This window comes from Neofelis nebulosa, chromosome 7 (genome assembly GCF_028018385.1).
Source record: "Neofelis nebulosa isolate mNeoNeb1 chromosome 7, mNeoNeb1.pri, whole genome shotgun sequence".
Lineage (NCBI taxonomy): Eukaryota > Metazoa > Chordata > Mammalia > Carnivora > Felidae > Neofelis > Neofelis nebulosa.
The window spans coordinates 148,434,746-148,451,541 of NC_080788.1; the positions used below are offsets into that span (position 1 = coordinate 148,434,746).

The following is a 16,796-nucleotide window of genomic DNA, read 5'->3' on the forward strand; positions in this document are numbered from 1 at the left end:
ATATACGTATGGCTACTCCAGCTTTCTTTTGACTTCCAGTAGCATGATAGCTATCCATCCCCTCACTTTCAATCTGAAGGTGTCCTCAGGTCTAAAATGAGTCTCTTGTATACAGCAAATAGATGGGTCTTGTTTTTTTATCCATTCTGATACCCTATGTCTTTTGGTTGGAGCATTTAGTCCATTTACATTCAGTCTTATCGAAAGTTATAGGTTTAGAGTCATTGTGATATCTGTAGGTTTCATGCTTGTAGTGATGTCTCTGGTACTTTGTGGTCCTTGCAACATTTCACTTACAGAATCCCCCTTAGGATCTCTTGTAGGGCTGGTTTAGTGGTGATGAATTCCTTCCATTTTTGTTTGTTTGGGAAGACCTTTATCTTTCCTATTCTGAATGACGGACTTGCTGGATAAAGGATTCTTGGCTGCATTTCTGGTCCTCACATTGAAGATTTCCTGCCATTCCTCTCTGGCCTGCCAAGTTTCAGTAGATAGGTCTGCCACTACTCTTATGGATCTCACTTTGTAAGTTAGAGCATGTTTATCTCTAGCTGCTTTCAGAATTTTCTCTTTATCCTTGTATTTTGCTAGTTTTATTATGATATATCGTGCAGAAGATCAATTCAAGTTACATCTGAAGGGAGTTCTCTGTGCCTCTTGGATTTCAATGCCTTGTTCCTTCCCCAGATCAGGGAAGTTCTCAGGTATGATTTGTTCAAGTACACCTTCAGCCCCTTTCTCTCTCTCTTCCTCTTCTGGAATTCCTATGATACAGATATTGTTCCATTTGATTGCATCACTTAGTTCTCTAATTATCCCCTCATATTCCTGGATATTTTTCTCTCTCTTTTTCTCAGCTTCCTCTTTTTCCATAATTTTATCCTCTAATTCACCTATTCTCTTCTCTGCGTCTTCAGTCCATGCTATGGCAGCCTCCATTTTATTTTGCACCTCATTTATACTATTCTTTAGTTCCTCATGACTATTTCTTAATCCCTTGATCTCTGTAGTAATAGATTCTCTTCTTTCTTCTGTGCTTTTTTCAAGCCCAGTGATTACTTTTATGACTATTTTTTTTTTAATTTTTTTTTTCCAACGTTTTTTATTTATTTTTGGGACAGAGAGAGACAGAGCATGAACGGGGGAGGGGCAGAGAGAGAGGGAGACACAGAATCGGAAACAGGCTCCAGGCTCCGAGCCATCAGCCCAGAGCCTGACGCGGGGCTCGAACTCACGGACCGTGAGATCGTGACCTGGCTGAAGTCGGACGCTTAACCGACTGCGCCACCCAGGCGCCCCTATGACTATTATTCTAAATTCTTGTTGTGTTGTAGTGCTTAAATCGTTTTTGATCAATTCGTTAGGTGTCACTACTTCCTGGAGTTTCTTTTGAGGAGAGTTCTTCCGTTTCACCATTTCTGGTAGTCCCTGTGGTAGCTCCAAACTGCAGGGCACTTCCCCTGTGCTGTCTGGTGTAACTTGTGTTGGTGGGTGCGGCTGCAGTCAGACCCAATGTCTGCCCCCAGCCCACCGCTGGGGCCACAGTCACACTTATCTTACCCTCTCCCAGGGGCAAGATTCACTGTGGAGTGGTGTGGCCCCTGTCTGTGCTGCTTGCATACTTCCAGGCTTGGGGTGCTGCTTCTATAGCATCTGGCATATTAGCCAGGGTGGATCCGCAAGGTGCACAGTGGCGGGAGGGGTAGGCTTAGCTCGCTTTGCCATCAGTGGTGCCCTGTGGTAGGGGCCCTGAAGCACCAGGAGGGAGGAAGACCCGTCAGAGGGATGGATCCACAGAAGCACAGTGTTGGGTGTTTGAGTGATGCAAGCAAGTTTTGTGACAGGAACTGGTTCCCTTTGGGGTTTCTGCTGGGTGATGGGAGAGGGAGATGGCGCTGGCCACTGCCTTTGTTCCTGCCGAGCTGAGCTCTGTCTTCCGGGACTCATCAACTCTGCCTCCAGGTGTCCTCTTATTCTCCCCGCTCTCTGAGAGCAGAGCTGTTGACTTTTAGCATCCAGATGTTAATCCCCGCTGGCTGTCAGAACTCACAGAGTCCGGCCCCTCTACTTTGGCAAGCCAGACTTTGGGGGCTGTGCCTTTCCAAGTGGTCTCCCCCTCCACCACCCTGGCTCCCTCCCTCCCATCTGTATAGCATGCACCGCCTCTCTGCCCTTTCTACCCTCTTCCGTAGGCTTCTTGTGTGTGCTTGGCTCTGGAGAGTCCATTCTGCTAGTCTTCTAGAAGTTTTCTGGGTTATTTAGGCAGATGTGGGTGGAATCTAAGCGATCAGCATGATAAGGTGTTCTCCTAAGCCGCCATCTTCCCCTCTCTCCCCAAAGAGGAATATTTTTAATAGAAATTGAAAGTAAAAATGAAGTTTTGTCTCTTGCCCCCCAAACGCAGGCTATCGGACAGCCAGCGAGGCATCTGAACGCCCTTGGTGTGGTTCAGCTCCTTCTTGGGAAATACCACCTCAGAGTAGATGTAGCGCCATGAGGGACAACCTTGAGAACCTTGGACAGGAGCCAGCACTGCCCAGAATGCAAACAGCAAGAGGGATGCACTTAGGGTGACCTGGCCCTCTGCCAGCCTCATGCCTCTGCTCAGGGACATCTGCCAGTGAGAATGGATAAATGGAGGATCCTCAGCAAAGCCAGATCTAGACCATCTGACAGAAGAGAGGGCTGTACCGGGTGGCCAGCACCCTACACCTCGGGGCCACCTGTGGGGTTAGGTAACAGTCACAGGGTGTGGCACTGGGTGACCCTGCACATCAGTTTAGCTGGGGCACACGTGGCAGAGGCAGGCGGGCCCTGTCCAAGCATGCTCACATGGACATAGTAGGGACTTGGACCCAGAGACATGGCTCTATTCAACACATTCCATCTTTCCTTTAGCTACTTGAATACAGATTATACAATTTTAACACCCTGAACTTCTCTACCACTTCCTTGTCCTGTGGTACTGCTGGTTCACTTTCTATGGATGACTATTTTTCCTCATTATGGAGACCACTGCTTCCTACTTCCTTGGGATGTGGAGGTAGACATCAATTTTACCTTTGTACGTGTTGAAAAACATTGCTTTGTAATTTTACATGTCTTATTCTGGTTGGCTATTATTTTGCAAGCCATTTGATCCTTTTGGTTGTTACTTTGAAGCTTCCTCTGAGTTTACTGAGGAAACATTTCCCAGTATTCTGTGTCATGATTGGTGAAGTACAAGGTTGTATTTTAGTATTTTCTTATTCCAGCTTGGGAGAACTGAAACTACTGCTGACCACGTGTGAGCCCCAGGATTTTTTTCCCTCTAATCCTTTATTGTGATTCTTTCTGGCTTCTGGAAGTCTCCTCCTATGCATGTGGGGTTCCCTCCTCAGCTGGAGACACAAAGGGGCTGTCTGCTAGTGCCCAAGTTGAGAGGAAGAGTGAATGTCCCCACTAGTTTTAAAATGCCTGCCTTCCTTTTACACAAAAACCAGATAGGGATACCATAACAAACCTAAAAACTACATGGGCAAAAATCTCCTTGACCTTGGTCTTGGAAATGATGTTTTGGATATGACTCCAAATGCACAGTCAACGAAGACAAAAATCAGTGAGTGAGAACACATCAAACTAAAAATCTTCTGCTTAGGAAAAGAAACATTCACCAAAGGAAAAGACATTTTACAGGGATGGAAAAAAATTGCAAAACGTGTGTTATGAGGTTCATATCCAAAATTTAAAAAAAGCTCATTTTGCTGAATATTATAACAAGCAACCCAATTTTTAAAAAATGGGGGAGTAGAGGACTTGAAAGGGCATGTTTCCAAAGTCCATGTACAAACGTGCAGCAAGTGCATTAAAAGGTGCTCAACATCACTCATCACCAGAGACATGCAGATCAAAGCCACAATCCCATAACACTTCACACCTGTTATCATGGCTGTTACCATCAGACAAGAGATAACAAATGCTTGTGAGCATGTGGAAATAAGCAAACCTGGTACACTGTCCCTAGGAATGTAAACTGGTGAGGTTACTACTGAAAACAGTATGGAGAGTTCTCAAAAAATTAAAAACAAAAGTATGATTGCGCCCAGCGATCCCATTTCTGAGTGATATATACAGGGGATGAAGTCACTACATCAGAGATATGTGCACCCCATGTTCATTGCAGTATCATTCTCCATAGCTGAGACACTGAAAAGACCTAACTGCTCATCAAGGGATTAATAAATAAGATGTGAGATTAGATACATAGATGGATGGATACAGAGATAGATACATAGATAGATAGATGATAGATTTCATCCATATAAAAGTTAATCGTGCCATTTGTGACTACATGGATGAAGCTTGAAGACATTATGCTAAGTTAAATTAGTCAGACAGAGAAAGACACATTCTGTATGATCACACTTACATGTGGAGTCTAGAAACATCAAATTCACAGAAACAGAGTGTGCAATGGTGGGTTCCAGGGACTGAGGGGCAGGGAAAATGGGGGTGGGGGGCATTGCTCAGTGTGTCCAAACTTCCAGTTAGAAGATAGACAAAAAGCTTCCATGGGTCTAATGTATAGTAAGATGACAATAATTAATATACATATTGTATATTGAAATTGCTTTATGTTCTTACCATAATTTAGCAGAAGAATGTATTGACTAACTTCAACTTGGTAAACATTTCGCGTTATATACATGTACCAAGGCATCACATTGTACACCTTAAAATTACATAATGTTATTATGTCGATTATATCTCAATAAATCTGGGGCCCAAAAAAAAGGTATTCCTAGAAGACATTCCTATACACATTTGGCTAGTAATAATTTAACTATGCGTGGACATGACTGCAAATCATACAATATGTGATATTAACCCTAAAGATGTTTATGCACAGAGAAGATTTCATACAAGTGTGCATGTGTGTGTGTTGGTGGGAATAATTTTATGTGATTCTGTACACTCATAGAAACAACAGCCATAACAATAGGTGTTAGGACACTGGTGCTAAGTAGAGATCGTGGCATTTTTGAGGAAAATTAAAGGCATTATGGCCAGGGGATAGATCATGAGCAATTTGGGATGTAAAACAAAACAAAACAAAACAAAACAAAACAAAACAAAACAAAACAAAACAAAACAAAACAAGAGCGGTGAACACTTTTCCTTATTGTGATTGGAACATAACATAAGATCTGTGTTTTCTTTCCACATCTCACAGCTTTTGTACTCCATTTCCCATATGAATGGCTTCCTTTGTGCTTAGTTGATATTTTGCAGTGACACATTTTCATTTGCTTCTTTGTTCCTTTTGTGCACATTCTTTTTTTTTTTTTTTTTTTTTTTTTTGCCTTCTACGGTAAAGAATGCTTTATTGGCCATCATTCAATATTTTGTTGAGGAATTTTATTTTATTTTATTTTATTTTATTTTATTTTATTTTATTTTATTTTATTTTTTTTATTTTTTTATTTTTTAATATATGAAATTTACTGTCAAATTGGTTTCCATACAACACCCAGTGCTCATCCCAAAAGGTGCCCTCCTCAATACCCATCACCCACCCTGCCCTCCCTCCCACCCCCCATCAACCCTCAGTTTGTTCTCAGTTTTTAACAGTCTCTTATGCTTTGGCTCTCTCCCACTCTAACCTCTTTTTTTTTTTTTCCCTTCCCCTCCCCCATGGGTTTCTGTTACGTTTCTCAGGATCCACTTGTACCCCAATGTTTGTGCACATTCTTTAGATAGATCCTTTGGGTTTACCATGCCCTTACACGAAACACTCTAAAGCCGTAAGAGTCTATTGTCAACTGATAACTACTTAAATTCAATCCCATGGACAAGTACACTTTAATGGCTCCACACCACTCCCCACTCTACTGATGTCACAGGTCACATCTGTATGTATTGTGTAGCCATGAGTATTGATTTATAGTCACACTTGATGCTTTTGTCTTTTGAATCTCACAAAAGAATTGGAAGTGTAGTAGAGGGGTAATGTCAGCCTCATAGCAGCCTAAGATGTCCCTGTGTTGTCTCTGTCACACCCATCCAAAACTTGGCATCCATCCACAAACAAATGTGCATTTTTGGGCCCTGTGGGATCCAGCTCCATATGCCAATGGACCCCTGAATAGTTTTCCCTACACATGCATAGGTGAACATACCTGAGTGTGGCTATGGAGTCTACAGTGACCCCTGAACCTGCTCCACCTTTCTTGTCTGTGGTCTCCGAGGTTCTGGGAAACAGTCTTAGATGATCACACATGGACTGGAGTCTTTGTGGAAGTCCAACTTTCCAAAGAAAGTGAAAACTCTGACTTTAAATGATATCTTCATTCCCCCCATCCTTGTGCATTGTAGCATTATTTACAAGAACCAAAACACCCTATGTGTCCGCAGACAGAAGAATGGGTAAAAAGAAGTGTGGCCTGTAGGTACAGTGGAATTCTATGATTCGTCCATAAGAAAGAATGAAAATTTGCCCTTTGCGACAACATGGGTGGATCCTGAAGGCATCAGGATAAGTGAAGTAAGTCAGACATGTGGGAAATCAAATAGATATGTCCTGGTGTAGGACATTACAGGGAACACATTGCAAAGCAGAACACTGCTTTCTGGCTTTGCTGAAAACAGCAGGCAATGCTTTGCTTGTGTGGTTAATGTGTATCTAGGAGTCACTAACTTCCCTTATCTCATTAACGTATATCTAGGGAGCACTCATCACCCTTATCTGGTTAATGTATACCTAGGGGGCACTCGCTTTGCTTATCAATTTAATGTAAATCTAGGGTACACTCAGTTCCCTTATGTAGTTAACGTAAGTCTAGTGGGAACACTAAAGTTCACTTATTTAGTTAATATTTATCTAGTGCAACTAGTTAATATAAATCTAGGGGGTACTGCGCTGATTTAGTTGAAATAAATTTAGGGGAACTCACTGTGATTATCTAGTTAATGTAAATCTAGGGGGGACTTAGTTCCCTTATGTAGTTAATGTAAATCTAGGGATCATTCACTTATCCACTAAATTTTTATGTAGTGGGCACTCATTTAACTACCTAGTTAATGTGAATTTATGGGGCACTCGTTTCACTTATCTAGTTAATGTAAATCTAGGGGGCACTCATTTCCTTGTCTTGGTAATGAAAATCTATGGGACACATTAGGTAAGCACACTTTGCTTATCTAATGAATGTATATCTAGGGCGCATTCAATTTGCTTATCTAGTTAATGTCAGCATAGGGGGAACTCACTTTAATTATCTGGTTAATGTATGTTTAGGGGGCACTCACTTTGCTTATCTAGTAAATGCAAATCTCGGGGGCAAGCTACACTTCCCATATCTAGTTAATGTCAATCTAGGGGACACACTCACTTTGCTTATGTAGTGAATGTAAATCTAGGGGGCAAGCTACACTTCGCCGAGATAGTTAATGTAAATCTAGGGAAACCTCACTTTGCTTATCCAATATATATATATATATCTATGGGCACTCTCTTCCTTATCTAGTTAATATAATTCTAGGGGCACTCACCTCACTTACTTCCTTCATGTATATATAGGGGGCACTCACTTCCCTTATGGAGTTAATGTATATGTAGGTGGCACTCACTTCACTTTTGTATTTAATATAAATCTAGGGGGCAGGTTAAACTTTGCTTATCTAGTTATGTAAATCTAGTATAACTAGTAATCTAGTATAACTAGTAAATCTAGTATAACTTCACTTATCTAGTTATTCATCTAGGGGGCACTCACTTTGCTTCTCTTGTTAACATACATCTAGAGGGCAGTCACTTTGCCAGTCTAGTTAATGGGTATCTAAGGGGTACTCCACTTTGCTTATTTGGTTAATGTATATCTAGGGGGCACTCAGTTTATGGAGTTAATGTATATGTAGGGGGCAAGCTACACTTCACTTACCTAAGTAATATAAATCTAAGGGGCACTCACCTTGCTTATCCAGTTAATGTAAATTTAGGGGACACTCACTTAGCTTATCTAGTTAATGTAAATCTAGGGGGCATGCTACACTTTACTTATTTAGTCAATATAAATCTAATGGGCACCTGCTTAGCTTATCTGATTTGTGTATATCTGAGGGGGCACTCACTTTATCTAGTAGTAAATCTAGGGGACACACTACAGTTAACTTATCTAGTTAATATTACTTTAGGGGGCACTCACTTTGCTTAGCTCATTATTGTAGGTTTAGGGGACCCTCACTTCTCTGATCTAGTTAATGTGTATCTAGGGGGACCTCTGTGCACACACAATGAACCTTTGTTTCTTTCCCCTGTTAATCCAGGTCCTGTGACCTTAGTTCTTGGTCCACAAGAACATTTGGTGGAGAATTTCTTCCTCCCCTTCACCTTTCTAGGCTCTAGGTTCAGCCACATTCTGCTTGTCAGCTCAGACCCAGCACTATACTTGAAGCCCACATCGCTGTGTGCTGGTGTGTAGACTCCCATCAATTAGTGGGTGTGGCCTGTGGGTGCTAGATCCTCCACAGGACCCATTCTTACTTTATCCTGAAGGTAAACTCACGTTTCCAGCACATGTATGGTGTTAACTGAATAGGTCTGCATCTGTAACACGTGTGTCCAAACAGACAGAAGGGCTGATGTTACTCCACAGTTCACTTAGCATCCTTCTGTAGTTTACTGAGGAGGTGGCCGGGGCACCTGTTTTGCCCTCCTTCCCAAACATTCCTGGACGCATTCTTGCTGGGAACATGCAGTGTGGCTGCACGGGAATTTCAGGAGGTGCTGGGAAAGTATGATTACCTGGTTGCCCTGGAACGTGGAGAATATGTGTACACATGGCAGTCTAATACTTTGTGTAACCATGTGTCTTTGAGACAAAGTGCATGCATGGGGACACATTGGTACAACTTACAAGACTATCTGTACCAACAAGGATTCTAGGTATGAACTGAAGTGAAAATCCTGTTATGTGCTTCATGTGTTTTACATCTATTGGTGAATTATGGGATACATTCTTATTCCAAAGTAATTTCTGAAACAGTTACTGTTTAGTTCTGAAAATTTCCTAATGAATTACTATTAAAAAGTTGTATATTTTCAATTCAGAAGAAAATAAACAGACTTTAATATCACTATTATGATTTAAAATACATTCTAGGCACTGTAAAAATAGTAAAAAATGTTTAGAAAAAGGGTCCCTAACTTTCCACAGGCTCAACTCTGCAGGATTTCTAGAAGGTTCTTGGGAGAAGCAAAGTGGAAATCCTAGGCAGACCCTCATCTAAGGATGAACTCACTGAAAAATAGAGAAAAGAAGGAGAAAAGGGGTTCATATTCATCGTGCTCCCTCGGAATTCCAGAGACATCCATAGGCACTTGTGCCTACCTTTCTGATTGATTTCACTGGGGGCTACTTTCAGCCTCATAGTCTCAGTCTCCCACATTCGGAAATTTGCTCTCCAGGGAGGCACAGCTTGCACTGGCTGGGATCGAATCCATGCCTTTTCCCTGACAGCCTACAGACACCCCAGTGTGGGACAGGCAGTATGGGTGGGTGGTAGCCCTCCATCACCCTGAACCCGTAATGGGACCAGGAAATGAGAGATTACCTGAAGAATGAGACAAAGCTCAGTGTGCAAGAGCACAGTTTTGGAGAAAATTCATGAATTTGTCCCTAAAGGGGCTTGTGGCAACTTCTCTTATTTCTGGAAACAGAAACCTCAGCCCAAGACACAGCTGCTGACTCAAGTCTTCTGCACAGAGTCTTAGGCACTCTTTGGGCTCTTACAGGCTTACAAAAATACATAGAGGCCACAAGCATGCAGTTTTCAAGTTTTATTTCAGAGTTCTGCTCAGTGACGCATCAGAGACCTGGTGTCAGGTCCATGATGTGCCTGTGGACCCCTGTGTCTCCCGCAGACCCCCGGAAACATGGATGTTAGCTGTGCCACCTCATTATTGTATTTTCACAGATGAGCCACGTGGATTGTCTATAGTTGTTTAGGGGTCTGGAGGCTGAATTATGCATTGTCTTGATCAACAGTTTCTTCCGTAACCTTCTGTCTGTTGATAGTTCTGACATTTCCGGCAACACCAAAGAGGAATGCAGCAATTAAGACATAGATTCTAGCAAAGATCACTCTGCGATATACCACGGATTCACGACTTTGCCTGACTGACCGCATTCTTCTTGGAGGGGGTCCACTGTCTGTGCTCCCACCAGTGCCTCGTTCAGTGCACCGTGGAGGATCCCAGCCTACGTGGCAATGGCAGTTCCTGTTATTGTTGCATATCCCTCTGTGACTGCATTTCTCCGGGATACAGTCATAGTTCAGCTGAGCCACACTGCCATTGCAGTAGGTATCCTGACAGAACTTTCCAGGAGCACAGGGGGTACCAGTTCTCACATGACCAATATCGGTTGTTCCTGTGCCACGATGCGAATCCAGCCCAAAACACCAGAACCCTGAGATCTCAGACTGATGAAATCCAACATGCTCTTGCAGCTGAGGGAGATGCGTGACGTTACTACACTGCAGCCTTCCACACTGCATGTCTGTGGGGGAACAGGGTTTAGATTTGAAAACCCCTGGGTCTCTTCTGCAGTGTCCATATCAGCTGCCTTTTTGATTTATGGTATAGCAGACATTTTCACCCTTCACAGCATTTCTGCCAAAGATTTCTTGGCAGTGCATAGTGCGGTCAGTGCAGTTTCCATGATAGCAGTAGCCCTCTTCAGTGCACGGGGTTCCATCTTGCATATAGAAGTCATCAGGGCACTCCACGGACCCCCCACGGCAGTATTCTGGAAGATCACATATATTTTGGATTGGTCTGCAGAGTGTCCCAGCATCGGAATAGGTGCAGTTTGTACAGCATCTGCCTGTATTACATTTATTGCCAGGGGTTAGAATACAATCAGTCGTACAGCAGGGATTGTTGTAGCACTGCTTGAAGGAGCCACAGTCACACTGCTCACCTGGCTCCACTACATAGTTTCCACAACGATCGTGAGTCAGGCTTTTATTGAAATAGGAAAGTCCTGAGTCAAATATGCACTCACAAAAATTATTCACCACTACATGCTGCATATGAATGAAGGAACAGTTACTGAAAAAATCTGTCATAATAGGGTATTGATTCATAATGCAGGTAGACCTCCTCTGGCATGCACAAAACTGATTGTCATAAAAAATACCAATAGATAATGCAATTTTTTGGGCTACTAACACAGACAACAATAAAAAATGTCTGCCTAGAGAAGCAAGCGAGATGATGGATTTTGATCCGCATACCGCATATGTGGCTGGCTGAAACTGAAGTTCATGTGGTGCATCTTTGTTCATAAGTAAAGCTGTATGTGGTTTAAAAGCAACAAACAAGTGTCTCTGAAAGTAGATATGAATCAGACTCCCTGGCACCTGAACATTGTTCAAGACAACTGGATCTTCCAGATTATAAATGACCATGGAGGAAATATAGTGCCTTACATCAATCCCTTGAAGCATTGAGTCAGTCAAACTAACAAGCCTTATGAGGAATCGGGCACATTTTGACACGTTGTTGAACACACCATACATTGTTTTGGAACCGAGAACAAGTCCTTTCAAAATCCCATGATGGGATGAATACAACTTACTAGAGATCCTGGGGGCTGCACTGATATTTGCTTGAGAGAACAGGGGGTTCCTAACCTCCTTATATCCCAGGTTATAAGTAGGTCCCGTTGCATTGGTGTCTGCCACTATCTGAGAAACAACGTGTTCAAACCGTTGGGAATCGCTGAGCGGTCTGATTTCATAGGCAAGGTCATCCAACTTCATGATACCTTCAAGGCCCCCATAGCACGTGTCCATGGTGACCATGGAAAGAGGAATCTCCTCCAGGTAGCCGAGGTAGTAACAGTCTGGAGGGATGAAGGGGTAATCCATCTGCAAGGCTCCCTGATCATCCTGAGTCATCATCAGCAAATGTCTGGACCAAAAGAGTTTCTTGTGCCTCATGTGGATAACATGGCTCTTGCCCCCAAAATGCAGGCTATAGGACAGCCAGCCAGGCATCTGAACGCCCTTGCCGTGGTGCAACTCCTTCTTGGGAATTACCACCTCAGAAGAGATGTAGCGCCATGAGGGACGACCTTGAGAACCTTGGACAGGAGCCAGCAATGCCCAGAGTGCAAACAGCAAGAGGGGTGCCCTCAGGGTGCCCTGGCCCTCTGCCAGCCTCATGTCCCTGCTCAGGGACATCTGCCAGTGAGAATGGATAAATGGAGGATCCTCAGCAAAGCCAGGTCTAGACCATCAGACAGAACAGAGGGCTGTACCAGGTGGCCAGCACCCTACATCTGGGGGCCACCTGTGGGGTTAGGTAACAGTCACAGGGTGTGGCATTGGGTGACCCTGCTCATCAGTTCACCTGGGGTGGATGTGGGAGAGTCAGGTGGGCCATGGTCAACAGTGCTCACATGGACATGGGTAGGGACTTGGACCCAGAAACACGGCTCTATTCAACACATTCCATCTTTTCTCCTTCTACTTGGATACGGGATATGCAATTACAACACACTGAACTTCTCTACCAATTCCATGTCCTGTGGTACTGCTGGTTCACTTTCTCTGGATGACTGCTTTTCCTCATTATGGAGACCAATGCTTCCTACTTCCATGGGATATGGGGGTATACTGTCAATTTTACCTTTGTACGTATTGAAAAACATCGCTTTATAATTTTACATGTCTTATTCTGGTTGGCTATTAGTTTGCAAGCCATTTGATCCTTTTGGTTGTTGCTTTGAAGCTTCCTCTGAGTTTACTGAGGAAACATTTCCCAGTATTCTGTGTCATGATTGGTGAAGTACAAGGTTGTATTTTAGTTTTTTCGTATGTCGTCTGGTGAGAACAGAAGGTACTGCTGCACATGTGTGAGCCCCAGGGTATTTCCCCTCTAATACCTTATTGTGGTTCTTTCCTGGCCTCTGGCAGTCTTCTCCCATGCCAGTGAGTTTCTCTCCTCAGGTGGAGATAGATGCAGGGGAGTTGAGGTTACTTTGGCAGCTTGCACCATGGAGGCTGCACATGATCGAAAATGGTATCCACCATGGAACTCCCTTGTTTACGTACCGTCTAGTCCTTTGAAATCCCCTGGGTTGGGCAGAAACCCTCAGAGTTGGCTTTTGGAGAAGAGTCTGCCTTTTCTCCGGATGGCTGGCCTCCTAAATAAAGCTCAACTTCTTTTCCCACCAAAACTAAAACTTTGAACATTGACCTTTCCAGAAATACTCAGCTGAATTTGGGATTTGATAACAATAAAATGGAGAGTGGAATGGCAGTTGTCTGGGGCTGGCAGGGTGGGGCAATGAGGAGTAGATCTCAAGGGGTATGATTTTCTGTTATGCAAGATGATTAGGTTCTAGAGGGGTCTCCACAACATTACCCCTGTCATTAACAGTACTTTACTGTATGGTTCAAATTTTGTGAAGAGTGTTGGTCTCATGTTCAGTGAGATCCTAACACAAAACAAAAGTGGAAGACACGAATTTTGCTTCTCACATGACAGTATGCTGAACTGCATGGACACACTCTCTACTGATAATGTGAAAATAATTTAAAAACATTTACATAGTTTGAATACTAACCCTGAGGATATGTCATTTACAAATATCTTCTTCCATTCCATAGGTTGCCTTTTAGTTTTGTTGATTTTTTCCCTCACTGTGCAGAAGCGTGCTATTTTGAAGTAGTCCCAATAGTTCATATATGTATGTATTTAATTTTCTTGTTTTATTTTTAATTTAAATTCAAGTCTTCAGTCTTTGAGCTCCACGTTTATGGGAAGTTGTCTTGTCATGATTAACTTTATGGGTTTTCTTGACTGAGTCATGGGTGCCCAGATTCACCACTGTTTCTGTGGATGTCTGTGATGTGTTTCCAGAAGAGACTGGCATTTCCTTCCATGGTTTCTGTCTGGGCATCACCCATTCCATTAAGGTTGTGAATAGAATCTGATGCAGAGGGAGGAAGAATTCCCTCATTTTTACTTCCCATGTGCTTGTTTGAACTGGAACAGTGGTCCCCTCTGGCCCCTGTTATGAGAGTTATATCATCAGATCTCTACGTTCTGAGACTAGACACTAGTTCAGAATCAGACATATTACACCACTGGTTTTCCTGGGTCTCCAGCTTGTGACAGTAGATCATGGGACTTCCCAACCTCTTTAGTCATGGAAACCAATGTGCTTTGGGTTCTGTTCCTCAGGAGAATCCAGACTAATGCATGGAGATGATTTATCTCTTGTTTAGAGGAATTGAATAAAGCTGTAGCTCATGTAACATCCTGAGTAGCAAGTACCAGGAGGGAAGTCTCACGTTGTTTGATTGGACAAGGGCTGGGTGAAGATAATGAGGAGCTGTGGGAGCTTGTGTTTCTGGCTGCACAGGGAGTGCATTTGGGACTCCTCTAATGGTTCAGCTGTTGTGCCTCAGGAAATCTGTAATTCATTTATGCTGAGGGACAGGAGTAAGCAATGGAAACATCTGTGTCTTTTGTGCATGTTAGTGCAGTTTTCCTATGACAACAGGTATCTAATTCAGAGAGTTAATAGGTAAGCACAGAATCCTGTGTCCAGAGAGGCTCCCTGGGGAAACTGCTGTGTGGACAGGAAGCCCCAGACCCTGACAGGAAACCTGCCTGTAAACTCCAACTGCACCTGCTCCTGGCAACACAAAGCAGAATTGTGCATAGTGTGCGCCCCCTGGTGGTGCTGATCCCCTCCTGCAGGGAGGTTTGCGTGTGGGCTCCCAGTGATGTCCCCTCACCAGTCTCTTGCACAGTAATATGTGGCCATGTCTTCGGCCCTCAGGTTCATCTGCAGATACAGCGTGTTCTTGGCGTTGTCTCTGGAGATGGTGAATCGGCCCTTCACGGAATCTGCGTAGTATGTGCCACTTCCATCAATATCAATCCGTCAGACCCACTGCAGCCCCTTCCCTGGAGCCTGGCGGACCCCGTTCATGCTGGAACTACTGAAGGTGAATCCAGAGGCTACAACGGTGAGTCTCAGGGACCCCCCAGGCTTCACCAGGTCTCCCCCAGACTCCACCAGCTGCACGTCACACTGGACACCTGCAGACGCAAGACATCTTGGTCAGGAAACTGTCACACATCCACTGGTTCTCTCTCATATCCACTCACATACTCAGTGTCTCTCGTTCACCATGAATTACCTTTTAAAAAAGCAACAAGGAAAACCAAGCCAAGCACATACTCCATGGTGAGGTGTCTGTGTTCTGTCCTGATCACAGAATGGGAACACCTGGGACCCCTGGAGCTGGGGCTCGTCTCCCAGCTGCACGGTCGAGATGGGCTGGTTTTATCAGCACAGAGAGGGCCCTATTTGCATGTCCTCTTACATATATATCACACTGCAGACTTAGATTTGATTCTTTCAAAGTGAATGGCAGGTTTAGGGATGCACTTCTACATTAGTTTGTGTGGATGGTGCTGTGACAATATGAATAATTCTACTCAGTGAGCACAGGTATGTTTGCGGAACTCGTGCATTTTTCATGTCTTTCATCAACAAAGGTCGTTTTCACTCTACAATTATTTTACATAATTTATGAAGTTTAATCCCAAGTACTTTATTCTGTGCCATTTTCAGTTGTATAATTTTGTTATTTGTTTTGCATATATTTCCATGCTGGGGTGTAGAATCATAGGTGGTTTATTTTTATTTATTTTCTTTTTCATTGTGCTCATTGTGCATCCTGAACTTTCCCTCATTTTAAAAAACTGGTTCTAATATTTTTTTGGTATCTCTAGGGTTTTGTTATGTTTAAGATCATGTCATCTGCAAACAAGTAATTTTCCTTCCTCCTTACTGATTTAAATGTCTTTTATTTCTTTTTATTGCCAAAGTTTGTGGGTACTTCTTCCAGTTGTAGGAGAAGAATGCTTTTTCCTTCTTTTCTTCTGGGCTTTCATCCTGTCTAAGGATTCAATTGACATAAGACTGATCTAAAGGGGAGAATAAATTTCATTTTGCAAGTGCCTGGGCCTCCTAATAATATGACACCCAGAGAATGAACAAAGCAGGTGGCACTTGTGACTTACAGACAACAAAACATTGGATTTGGCAAGAGTCAAGGCAAAGGTGTGGTTTTGGGGTATTTAATTAGTCAACAAATAACTAGGTTTGTTTGCACAACCTTCTTGTCCCTGAGTTGCTTATTCTGGTACTAAGGATGGTTCTCCCCTCCTGGTACAGGGAAGGGGAGTTTCCCAAGGGACATTTATATCCTGCTGTCAAGGGACAAAGGAGGGTCTGAGAGTCCTTGGACTGGCTGTTTCTCCCGTGACTTTCATCCAAATAAGGACTGTGACACGATGATATGGTTTGAGGCAGCATAGTTATTCTTCACGTTATCATGTGGAATACTTATGTTGGGGATGAGCATCATTTCCTGGCTCCTGATATGGCAGAAATGCTTTTAGTATTTTATGTTCAATATGCTGTGAGATGTGGGCTTTCATAGTGGCCATGATCATGTGGAGGTAATTTCCTTCTCCTTTTTAATTGAGTTATTTTTAAATGATGAACATGTGTTTTTTGTTCATGAAAAAACTTTCTCTAATGATTTTATGAATAAATTAAGGATGGCTTTGATTTAATCATTCCCTCTGTTAATGGAGGACATCACATTTTTGCATTTGTGTATGTTGAAGGAAACTTGCATCTCAGGGATGCATCACACTGGATTATCATGTGTGATCCTTTCAGTGTGCTGTTGAATTCAGTAGACTCGGACTTAATCAA

At 43.1% G+C, this 16,796-nt stretch overlaps 1 protein-coding gene and 1 pseudogene across 1 annotated transcript; both read right to left on the reverse strand.

Moving 5' to 3' along the window:
• Positions 1-9,802: 9,802 nt before the first annotated feature.
• Positions 9,803-12,228, reverse strand: LOC131517873 (disintegrin and metalloproteinase domain-containing protein 21-like). Its single transcript, XM_058740540.1, is given in 1 exon segment — positions 9,803-12,228. A coding segment is annotated over 1 exon segment (2,226 nt). The 3' UTR covers positions 9,803-10,002.
• A 2,564-nt stretch (positions 12,229-14,792) lies between these two features.
• On the reverse strand, positions 14,793-15,250 carry LOC131518020 (immunoglobulin heavy variable 3-74-like; annotated as a pseudogene).
• Positions 15,251-16,796: the final 1,546 nt, after the last annotated feature.